The 12,146-nt window shown below is 48.4% G+C and overlaps 1 protein-coding gene across 1 annotated transcript; it reads left to right on the plus strand.

The window, feature by feature from the left end:
* Window positions 1–1,363: 1,363 nt before the first annotated feature.
* PIM1 (Pim-1 proto-oncogene, serine/threonine kinase) lies at window positions 1,364–6,633 on the plus strand. The gene is made up of 6 exons (XM_016152674.2): window positions 1,364–1,904; window positions 2,017–2,123; window positions 2,230–2,280; window positions 2,372–2,738; window positions 4,260–4,436; window positions 5,156–6,633. The coding sequence occupies exons 1-6, from the start codon at window positions 1,823–1,825 to the stop codon at window positions 5,311–5,313; spliced, it is 942 nt and encodes a 313-aa protein (XP_016008160.1). The 5' UTR covers window positions 1,364–1,822; the 3' UTR covers window positions 5,314–6,633.
* The last annotated feature ends 5,513 nt before the right edge of the window (window positions 6,634–12,146 follow it).

Raw genomic sequence — 12,146 nt, forward strand, 5'->3', positions numbered from 1 at the left:
CTCATTTTTCCTTTAAGTGGCAGAAATCTGCAAAAGGGGATGTAGTTAACTTTCAATTACGTAGGTCACTGGCAATTCAATTATGGGTTACATAGAATTTTAATTTACTCATGTCACACGTCGTTATCAACTGTACATGAAATTTAGGACAAAGGACGGAAGTTGAACTGGTCAGTTTTCCGTTTAATTTCCACGGGTGCAGGGAGATGGGGTTTTCCTTTGAGCCAAGTCTAGGGCAGCCAATAATTGCTAGTATTGCCTGACTAGTAATAACAGGATGAAAAGGTGAATACAACGTGAAAACTCTGATTAAATAAAGCTCATCCTCCCACCCTCGTTTTAGATGAGGAATTCTCTTCCGCCCTCACGCAAGGGGCTGAGACAGCATCTGGCATCACAATACTAACATTTGTTTCGTGATTTCCTCTTTACTGGGTACTCTGACACACAGCACTTATTAGGAATCAGGATTACTTTCTGCACTTTTTAAAATAAAATCTGCTTTGGAATCTGTGGGCTGATTTTTTTCACTGGCTGTGACAATCGCGATCTGGACCCTACCCTGGAATAAGCGGAGTTCTCCTCCAGTTTTATTCCAGGCCTGTGCCACCTCCACTCCCTACGCGAAATTTGCCGTGACTCACATCTTGCAGATCCGTCGCCTCCCCACGCGCCCCCAACGCGCCAACCCCCGAGAACCCAACCCGAGCCCACAGCACGTCGTCATCCCGCCCAAACCAGTCGACTTGGAGGTCTCAGGTCTGAGTCACACAGAAAGACCACCCTCGTCGGCAACTCCCCCACACACAGTCCCTCACACCCCGACGCGCCGGCCGCCGGCCCTCCCCGCCTGACACACCAACGCCCGTCGCCTCTGCGTAACTTGTTATGCTCCAGCTCGAGCCCTTGACCCAAAAACCTCCGAGAAACGGAGAGCCGCAGAGCCTTCCTCTGGCGGCCTTTGAAGGCTTTGTTATTGTTTGGGTTTGAATCGATACGCCCCTCCCCATCCTTCCTCCCTCGCCGCTCAACACCCAGCGCCCGCCTCCCCTCACGCCCCGCGCCCCTCCCCCTCCATTTTGGCGCCTTTTCCTTCCCGCCACGTCGTGGCGGCGTAGAGACCATTCTGACCGCGAGAGCGGGGCGGGGCGTGGGCGGGACGCGCTGCGTTATGCAGATAAGTCAGCTTCTGATTGGCTGGAGGCGCGCCAGTGGGGGCGGGGCGGGGGTGCGGCGACGGAGCACGCGGGGCGGGGGCCAGGGGGAGTCGCCCTGTCCCGCCGCTTCCCCACCCCCTCTCCTCCCTCCGCTGGCCCCGCAGCCGCGCTCCCCGCCTAGGCCTCCCGGAGAGGCCCCGCCCCATCCCCACCCGCCCGCGCGCCCCCCCGTCGGCGCGCTCCGCCCCTTTACTCCTGGCGGCTGGGCGAGCCCGGCGTCTGCTGCAGCGGCCGCGGTGGCGGAGGAGGCCCGAGAGGACTTGGCGGCAGCGGCGGCGGTGGCGGGATCGGCAGCAGCAGCAGCAGCAGCAGCAGCTACGAGCTCCCTGTGTCGCGGCATTGCCGCACGAGCCCTAGGAGCCGTCAATCCCACCGCCCTCGGCGCTGCCTGACCCAGCCCGCGGGTCCTCTAGCCGCCAGCCCCGGCAGCGCCCGCAGTTGTCCTCCGACTCGCCCTCGGCCTTCCGCGCCAGTCGCAGCCACAGCCGCAACGCCACCCGCAGCCTCAGCCCCAGCTGTAGGCGCAGCCACCGGCACAACCCCAGCTCCAGCTCCTTCTGCAGTTCCCCAGACACAGCCCCTGCGCCGACACCCTGGAGGTTGGGATGCTCCTGTCCAAAATTAACTCCCTTGCCCACCTGCGCACCGCGCCCTGCAACGACCTGCACTCCACCAAGCTGGCGCCGGGTGAGCAGCCCCCCAATCTGGGGATGGAGGTGGTGGTTGAACCCCCTAGGGTGGGATCGGGGGCTCACGCGCCAGGCCAGCACTAAGTCCCCTGTGTTTCCTTCTTTACTAGGCAAGGAGAAGGAGCCCCTGGAGTCGCAATACCAGGTGGGCCCGCTACTGGGCAGCGGCGGCTTCGGCTCGGTGTACTCAGGCACCCGTGTCGCCGACAACTTGCCGGTGAGTGGGCGCCCCGCCGTGGGGATGACGCGCGGGGCCAGGGCCGCACGGGTGTTTTTGCCCCATTGAAGGTACCTAACAGAGACTCTCCTGGGGTGATTTCCAGGTGGCCATCAAGCACGTGGAGAAGGACCGGATTTCCGACTGGGGAGAGCTGGTGAGTGCCCAGGAGGGAGCGATTCCCAGGGTGGATGGGGTGAGGGGTACCCTCCGACTCCCGCCCTAATGCAGCCACCTCGCCCCCGCAGCCCAATGGCACCCGAGTCCCCATGGAAGTGGTCCTGCTGAAGAAGGTGAGCTCAGGCTTCTCCGGCGTCATTAGGCTCCTGGACTGGTTCGAGAGGCCCGACAGTTTCGTCCTGATCCTGGAGCGGCCCGAGCCGGTGCAAGACCTCTTCGACTTTATCACGGAAAGGGGGGCCCTACAAGAAGAGCTGGCCCGCAGCTTCTTCTGGCAGGTGCTGGAAGCCGTGCGGCACTGCCACAACTGCGGGGTGCTCCACCGCGACATCAAGGACGAGAACATCCTCATCGACCTCAATCGCGGCGAGCTCAAGCTCATCGACTTCGGGTCGGGAGCGCTGCTCAAGGACACCGTCTATACGGATTTCGATGGTAAGCCAGGTCTGGGAGGGAGCTGCCCAGGTGACTCGGCCTGGCCTGGAGGCCTCGGCCAGCTTCCCTCTCCGGCCCTTTGTAAAGGTCATCGGGCCGCCAGGCTGCGTGCTAGCAGGAGTGCGGCGAAGAGAGCTTCCCAGCGTAGTAAACTCAGGGATTTCAAGCCAGCTGAACCCGTAATGTTTCTGGCATGATTTTATATTTTAAGTGGAATTCAGTGGGTTCCAAGCTTTCCCAATGAATAAGAGGTTGTGGGTAACCGGCCGTAGCCCAGATTTCTGAAGTCTGACCCAGTTTCCCCGCCAGTAAAAGGATGGGAGGGGGAGAAGGGAGGAGAGAGCGGGAGAGATGAAAATCGATGCCGGTTTTGTAATTTTTGTTTTATAAAACTATAAGAGTTTTCTGTAAGGTAGTTTTTAGAGCTGCAGTATTTTGTCACCTTTGATCTAGGAATGGATAAGCAATAGAAACAGTTTCACTAAATAATTCATTATGTTGTTTTGTTTTGTTTTGGTGTTGTGCGGTGAGGGAGTCGGGAATGAATGTTGTGAAATAAGATCTCTTGCTGGTTTGAAAATTAGTTGGGTGTCTCCGCAGAGAGGATGAAAATCTATCCTAGGGAGGGGCTTGGAGCGGGTTCTTTCAGAAAAGATGGAATAGAGAGCCTGAGATCAAAGCAAAGTAGGGTGGGTCATCATCTAAGCGTCTTAACCTAACAAACGACAACCTTTCGAAACTTGTGACTGGGGCTTGTGGTTTGTGTTTATTTGCCCTTGGTGGACGCTGGGTTGGGCTGCATTTTTTTTTTTTTTTTTGTATTTAACAGTTAATGGCTGGCCGGGTTCTCCCATGTTTTTTTTCCCTTTTAGTCTTTGCTGCCCCCTGGTGAGCGCCAGAGGGATGGCCCCCACTTTTTTTTTTTTACAACCCAAAGTTTGTAAACAGGAATCACGTGGTATGAAACCAGCTCAGCAGCTCCGTTTGCTTTTCTAGTGTGGGGAGGAAAGGGTGTGGGTGTCTTGCCCCTGCGCTCAGCAGACGGAGAGGAAGGCCTCCCGAAGGGCACCCCGACTTAGGATATTGTGCAAGTTTACTCACCTAGATCTCATCTGAGATGAGAATGTCACTCCGACTCCTGGGCAACCTTTAATACAATTTGAGGATGGTCTGTGGGATACCTCTCTTTATTGTGCAGGCATTCATTCCTTCATCCCATTGTGGGTGGTCTTGCCACATACGGGCCTAAGGCTCCGGGCTTGTTTGTTTCTTGGAGCAGTTTGTAAAGAAATTCAGTTTATGGTCTGGTTTGGTACAGAGGTGGGTAATGTTTTGGGTTGGAGAGATACCTTAAGCTGCCTATCCACTCCTTTTAGCCTGAGGGGAAAATGGAGTTCACCCAGTTCCTGAGAGAAGGGGTGTGGTGCTTTTTAAAAAAGAGTTACTCAGCTTACCATTTGGTTGCTTTGTGCTTTATTTTTGCCAAAAGTGTGTTTTCCTTCCTATTCTCCCACCTCACAGGAACCCGAGTGTATAGTCCTCCAGAGTGGATCCGCTACCATCGCTACCACGGCAGGTCGGCGGCTGTCTGGTCTCTGGGGATCCTGCTGTATGATATGGTCTGTGGAGATATTCCTTTTGAGCACGATGAGGAGATCATCAGGGGCCAAGTTTTCTTCAGGCAGAGGGTCTCTTCAGGTAACTTCTGGAAAGCTCCTTATTGAGAAGAGAAGTAGGAATCACAAGGTTGTTAGTCCTTGGAGACTTTGAATTCTGGAGAGCTTCACTCTCCAGGAGATGCCAACTGATCTTTAGTAGAATCCTAGGCCAGTGCTTGACCCTCAAGATTGAGCCCTGGGAATCGAATGGTTTGCATTTGAGCATTCCTTAGGAGGTCTTAGGAAGAGCAAGTGTGAGAATATTAAGATAAGACCATTTAGTTTCACTGAAAGGTTTTTTCAAGTACCGATAGAGTCATCCTCAACTCCTGGCTATTTTGCTAGTGAGTGAAAAGTTGAAGTCTCTTTGAGCCTTCTCTCTTAAGGCTGCTTCTAAATATTGCGGTTCCAGTGACCTCATTGTGGGTGGTGTTCATATTTGTAAGTTGGTAGGTGAATTGAATCACCTCATGTTCAGTGAAGTCTCATCAAAATCATTTGTCATCATTCTTTTTCTGTTGAGTGAGTGTTGTGGGAAATGCCCCAGTTATTGAAGTTTGAAAACCACAGGTTTAAGAGTGGACCTGGTGTTTTTAGCTAAAAGCAGGCTGGAGGATCCAGATGGAAATTAAAGAATATGAGTTCAAGAAAGTATGAGGTCTCCATTAGACTCCAGATTTGTGGACCCCTGGGAAGCAAATTGGGAAGATCTTTGCATTACAAAAACAAGTTGAGTCATCATAACATCTCTTTTTGCAGAGTGTCAGCATCTCATTAGATGGTGCTTGGCCCTGAGACCATCAGATCGGCCATCCTTCGAAGAAATCCAGAATCATCCATGGATGCAAGATGTCCTCCTGCCCCAGGAAACTGCTGAGATCCATCTCCACAGCCTGTTGCCAGGGTCCAGCAAATAGCTTTTCCAGTAGGTCCTCCCCTTCTGTCAGATGCTCCAGGAAGGGGAACCTTCTGTTTCCAGCTTCCTGAGTACCAGTGACACTTCTTGCCAAGCAGGATAGTGCTTGATACAGAAACAACATTTACAACTCATTCCAGACCCCAGGCCCCTCGAGGATACCTCCTAATGGGGGAAGAGACTCACTCCCGGCATCCTAGGCCTCAACTCCTCGTAGATGCTCTCTCCATAGGTGTCCAGCCAGCATTACTGGACTCTGCACAATCCCGGGGTGGGGGGGTGGGAGTGGGTCAGAACCCTGCCATGGAACTGCTCCCTTCATCACGAGTTCTGCTGAATGCCGCGATGGGTTGGGAGGGGGAAAACGGGTTGGGGCGGGATAGGACTAGCACCATTTTAAGTCCCTGTCACCTCTTCCGACTCTTCTGAGTGCCTTCTGTGGGGACTCCGGCTGTGCTGGGAGAAATACTTGAACTTGCCTCTTTTACCTGCTGCTTCTCTAAAAATCTGCCTGGGTTTGGTTCCCTGTTTTTCTCTCCCTCCCCTTTACCCCCATCCTTCATATGAAAGGTGCCATGGAAGAGGCTACAGGGCCAAATGCTGAGCCACCTGCCCTTTTTCTGCCTCCTTTAGTAAAACTTCGAGTGAACTGGTCTTCCTTTTCGGTTTTTACTTAACTGTTTTAAAGCCAAGACCTCACACACAAAAAATGCACAAACAATGCAAATCAACAGAAAAACTGTAAATGTGTGTACAGTTGGCATGGTAGTGTACAAAAGGATTGTAGTTGATCTAATTTTTTAAAATTTTGCCTTTAAGTTATTTTACTTTTTTTTTTTTGAAAGATGCGCATTCTAACCTGGAGGTCAACATTATGTATTTATTTATTTATTTATTTGGTTCCCTTCTAGCTCCAAGCTTCCACGGCTGCCGCCATAGTTTTCTTTCTTTATTTTCTCCTCTGACTTGGGGACCTTTTGGGGAGGGTCGCAAAACTTGCTCTGTTCTTAGGGTAATGGGACTCAGGCGGGACAGGTGCTGCAGCTCCCCGAGTGCTGCAGGGGCCCCTAGCGCCTGCTTACCCGAGTGGGTATGGGTTCCGTGGGTGATGGGGGAGGGGTGTTGGTGATTTGTGTATATAGGATAGATATATGAAAACCAGTTCTGGATGGTGTGCCTTCCGGATCCTCTCTGGGGCTGTGTTTTGAGCAGCATGTAGCCTGCTGGTTTTATGAGTGAAATACTGTACAGGGGAATAAAAGAGATCTTATTTTTTTTTTTTTATACTTGGCGTTTTTTGAATAAAAACTTTTTGTCTTAATGTGGTTTCTAAGTGTTGTCAATACAGAGACATGCTAACGTGCATTTATTGACCACTGGAACATGCCAAAGTCCTATCCTAGGCAGAAAAAGGGACTTTCAATCTAAATGGTTCCCTTCAATAAGACTTTTGGGATAGTTACTTTTCTAGAATGAATGTATGGCCAAAGGGTTGGGAGCCAATCTTGTGTGGACAAGATTTGGCCTGAGGGGCCCAATGAAATCCTCTTAATGCAAATTCTAGAGCTTCATTAATATAACACATGTGGCTATTTTCCCAGTCATGCTGGTCACATTTCATGAAATAGCCACTTAGTACTGGCTAGTGGCCCTGGAACTATACTGTTTCCATCATGGCAGGAAGTTCTGTTGGACAGAGCTGATTTAGAGAGATCAAACACCCCAATTGCTAAACAGTTGCTTTTTCTGTCTCCCACTAGTAAAATTTTGAGCATGAACTTTTGGTACATAGTAAATATTGAAAAACTATGTATCTGTATTACTCTTATGTTACTGATTCAAGGTCCCTTCATCTTTAGTGTAAAGTTTAGTTATAAACAATACTGGATGGATGGAAATGCGTTTTTTTCACTTAAGCAGACAGGGTTTACCCCTCATATGCTTGTTGGTTTTATAAAGGGAGAAGACGAAATGTTAGCTCTGCCACTTTCTAACTGGTTATGCTGGGATAATTAGCCTTTTTAATCTGTGGTTTCTTTGCTTTAAGCCTCTTGTTATTTTTGTGAGTTTAATTTAAACTGGATGGTAGAATCCGTGAATCCACTTAGTATACATGGCCTGAATATATCCTGATATGCTAAAAGCACACTCAGTTTGCATATTAATATTAGCAAATTTTTATTTCTTGTTTCTTATAAACAGCAGCAATTCTAACATTCTTCCCTGGGGGTCATCTTGACCTCTCTTTTTGTGTGTGCACAGTCTTCTGACACTGGTCAGGATTCTATCTTGTCAGGTTGCTTGAGGGTTCAGGCTGCGATACCCCTCGCTATTATCTACCCTTAAGCTTGGACTAGATTCCAAATGTTAGCTCAGCCCCCCGGTGTGTTGCGGGAAAGGAAGGAAGGATTTCTTGGTTCTGGGGGCTGATAGAAAATTTCTAAGTTCCCCTTTTCCCTTTCCTCTTTCCCCCTCCCCCCCCCCCCCTTTGACAAACACACACATTCCCCAGTGTGTGTGTGAGGGCTGCACGTTTCGGTAAAATTGACATGTGAGCAATTAAGGTGTTCTAAACTCAAACTTCTAATGAAATCAAGCCAAGCCCCATGCTTCTGTCTTGAAGTCAGTTTCTAGCAGTTTTCCTATCTGTTGAGACTACTTGGGGTGATGGAAGACAGGGTCTCTGATGAAATACATATTGTGCTTCTATTGGGTACAAGATGTGAGGGGTTATATGGGAAGGGTAAAAGATATTTTGTCTTTTCAAGGATACTTTAAAATCTAGTGTGGAATGGGAGTCAGATAACTAATGACTGGCCACAGCAATATAGAGAGCAATGATTATGAACATAGCCTTGGGAATCCACCTTGGGCTTTGGTCTTATCACCATTACTTACCTGGAGGCCTTGGGCAAGTGGTCACACACTTTGAGACTAATCTCTAAATCGAGATATTCCTTGATTGGATTGTTAGGAAGATCTAGTTAATAATCGGAAGATTGAGTTAAATAATGTGTGTATTTACATGCAAACAAATACTATCTCCTGCTTACTATATATATATATATATATATACACACACACACTCACACACATCTAAGTAGTAAGAGTACTAAGAAGTACAGGTCAATAAATTCCCAGAGTCAGGATAGTGGTTAGATCTGCAAAAGAGGAAGGGAGGTTGAGATTTGGGGAGGAGTATCTACACAGGCCCCTTCAATTATTTGTGCAATGCTTTATTTCACAAGCCAAATGGTGAAGACTGGGGTTTGCATTATCCTTTATAGCTTTTGAGTTGTCTTGAATATTTCATGATAGACATTTAAAGGTAATTTATAAATTTTTGCTTATCACATAGCAGCAGATAGAGTTAATACTGCCCTTTGCTGAAGTGATCTGGGAAGGCTTCAAAGAGGAGCCAATATTTCAACTGGATTTGAAAGATGAGCCTCAGTTTGTTCACCTGTAAAATGAACATGCAGATAGAGCAGAGAAATCCAGAGGGGCTAATGTTTTTCCTCACATTAGGTCAGAGATCAGTACGCTATGGCCTGGTAACTAAGTCTGGCACACCATCTGGTTTTGTATGGCCTGCAAACCAAGACTAGGTTTTACCTTTTGGGATGATAGAAAAAGTTCAGATGAAGAATAATGTTTTCTAACACATAAATATTATATAAAATTCAATTGCCAGTGTTCATAAATAAAGTTCATCCATTTATGAATTGTTTATGGCTGCTTTAGTGTTGCAGTAGCAGAGTTAAATAGTTGCAACAGGGATCTTATGGCTGGCAAAGCAAAAATATTTACTATGTGGCCCTTTACAGAAAAATTTGCTAACTCCTGCACTAGACCATGGTCTGTTTGATTCATTTACCTCTTCCTTAACACTTAGCAATTGTAGCTAACACTCATTCAGTACCTACTATGTACACAGCTTTGCATGTATTAACTTACTTTATTGTACAACAAATCTCTATGAGGTAGATGCTATTATTTATCCCTGTTATACAGATGGGGAAGACTGAGGTGCAGAGCAGTAAATTCCCAGGTCAAAGGTCACATACCTAAGAAGTGGCCAGGTCAGAACTGGACCCAAGCAAACATGCTCATTATTACTCTGCTAAATTGCTTCTTAATAAACAGTTCTTGTGGATTAGTCATCTCAAGATTCCTTCAGGGACCAGGTTTGGAGATCAGGGAAGTTAGTCCCCAGACTCCAGGGGAGTCAGGTAAGCAGGTCTATTCTGTGGAAACAGTCATTATTGGCTCTTGTGAGCTGCCCTTTACTTGGGCCTGGGTGGGGAGGAAGAGTTGGAGGCAGTAAAGGGAGGAGAAAAGGGACAAGGGGGAGGGGTGGTGAGGGGTGGAGCCAGGGCACATTTCTTGTAAATGTTGCTCAGCTCCCTCAACTGCTCTGCTGGGTTCTTAGAAACCCTTACCACAAAGGACCTATCGAGAATAGTGTTATAGCAGATATGGCCTCATCCCCCCAGTTCATTTCCTGCCCAGCCTTACACTAGTAACCCCGATTGCCAAGAGCAAGGTTACAGTGACCCCTCAGCATTGCTGTGGGAGGAAGTGCAAAAATAAGCAGAACTAGGGTCAAACTGAGAGGGCAGTCTTTATTTATTGTAACAGGACTTCCGATGTACAGAATTGGATTAATCATAATCTTTGGTTCCTAATATATTCTCCTCACTGGTCCAAGCACGGCCTGCTTGGACCAGTGAGGAGAATATATTAGGAACCAATTAGGTGGTGAACTTACCGCCCAATTCAAACTTGACAATGACATCCGGCTTTCTACATGATCTTCTCTTAGTCCATTCCTTGCCTCTCTCAGATGTAACCCGCTGTCCTAAATTTCGTGTTTAGCATTCTCTTACATGTCTTTGAAAATTTTTATTTTATAGGAATGGAGTGTTTGGTTTCAGTTGTTCTTAAAGTTTATGAAGGGTATCGTGCATGTACATAGTGATCTGGAACTTGCTCTCTTCACTCAACATAATGTTATAAAGATTCATGCACGTTGTAGCACTTGGTCCATTTTCTGCCTAGGATATTTTATTGAATGGACAGATATTTGGGCTGTGGCCAGGAGAGGCCGGTCTTTAGGGTTCCCCTGGGTTAAATCACTTAGGAGGTCAGCATGCACAGAAAAGTGTAGCTCTTGCCCAATACCCCAGGGCTCCCCCGGGACCAGGCAGCCATTCTATATTAATCTGCAGAGCACCTACTATGCACCAGGCGCCCTGCCGTAAACGTGAGAACTTTTTTATGCACAAGTAGACAGAACCAGGCTTTTCTCATCTGCCCCCTTCAAGGTTCAGTGCGACGCCAGCAAAGACAATTGTCACAGCAAAGCAAAGATCCGATTGCATGGGCTCCCAGTGAGATCTATGGAGCTGGCAGTGACTATTGTTTACATGCTGTCATGTTGGGTGGTGTATGTGTAGTGTGTGTCTGGTGTGGTGTAGCGATGATGATATGGTGTGATGGTGTGTGTATGTGTGCACATATTGTATCTTTGGTGTGTGTGGTGAAGCATGGGATATATATGTTTATGTGTGTATTTGTGTGCACAGATAGTACAGTTGGTGTAGGGTTGTGTATGTGTATGTATGTATATGGGCTGCTGGATGTACACACTCAGTCTGAGTTACTACCTGCTTACCCCAGCTCGACTGAAGAGTCCTATTTCTTCACTCAGAGGCTTGGCTGCCCCCTTTTCCTACCTCTGCTCTGATTCTCTTCTCTGCCCCACTCCCTTTTCTCACCTCTCTTCACCTCTTACCTTCTTCCCGATCTCCAGCTCAGATCTCTCCTCCCATAACCACGCACCCAATTCCCTTCATTCCTCCTCCCGGTTCCTCCTCCAGTTGGCCCATTGCAATAGACCTTTGAGACCTCATCCTTATTTGACCTTTCAATCTCACACAACTGTTGGCTCCTCCTTCCTTCTTGAAACACCTCCCCTGGTGTCATGACCCTTGGTTTACCTCTACCTTCTCTGCCTCTTAGGCTGTTTCCTCTCCCTCACTTGCCTTTTAAACTCAGATATTCTTTCTCTTCCTCACCCCTAAGCCAGCTAGCAGGAAGCAGATGGCAGTCTCAGATTGGATAAAGTGAGGAGAATGTGAAAAAGAACTATTTACAAAGGTGTGAAGCAGGTGTTGGGAAACCACCCAGGGCCGAGCTATACCCTGGGGCCAGCAACAGTGGGAGCTGTTACCTCTCTCACCTGAGAGGCAGAAGAAGAAGCAGGCAGTGGAATAGTGTAGGTGTGAGAAGCTGCCTGATGAAATTGGTGACCTTCATCCCAGAGAAGCAGTCAGCCTGTGCTAATACCACTTAGGGGGAGCCCGAGAAATAAATACCTTGGCCTCTCTCTTTTCTCACCCTCTTATCTTCTACCAAGGCCTCTTATAGGCTGAACCCAACTGGAAGTCAGAGGCAGGGAGTCTAGTGTGATACAGTCTGAACAGGTCAGCCTCTTGGGGGCTGCAGATGGAGAAGGGCAGGGAGCGGCTCTGGAGAGGCAAAGGGAAGAAACCGTACACAGTTGCTGTGGGGTTCTGCCTTTTCTCCAGTTTCACTGACCATCTTCTCCCAGAGGATTCCCTTAACTCCAGTACAGACCTCTCTCCTGAGCTTCAGGTCAAGAGCCTTCTAGATCCCACTGCCCAGGGTCCCCAGGAATTCAGTAATTGAATATCACTTTTGTGCCTACAGGAAAATTATTGAGGCCTCCTCAACCCCTGAATACCTCCTGTACCACAGCTTGCTTCTCAGTTCCTCGTATGAAGTTCTCAAGAAGTACAGATGCCCACA

Source organism: Rousettus aegyptiacus, unplaced genomic scaffold (assembly GCF_014176215.1).
Source record: "Rousettus aegyptiacus isolate mRouAeg1 unplaced genomic scaffold, mRouAeg1.p scaffold_m13_p_1, whole genome shotgun sequence".
NCBI classification, from domain to species: domain Eukaryota; kingdom Metazoa; phylum Chordata; class Mammalia; order Chiroptera; family Pteropodidae; genus Rousettus; species Rousettus aegyptiacus.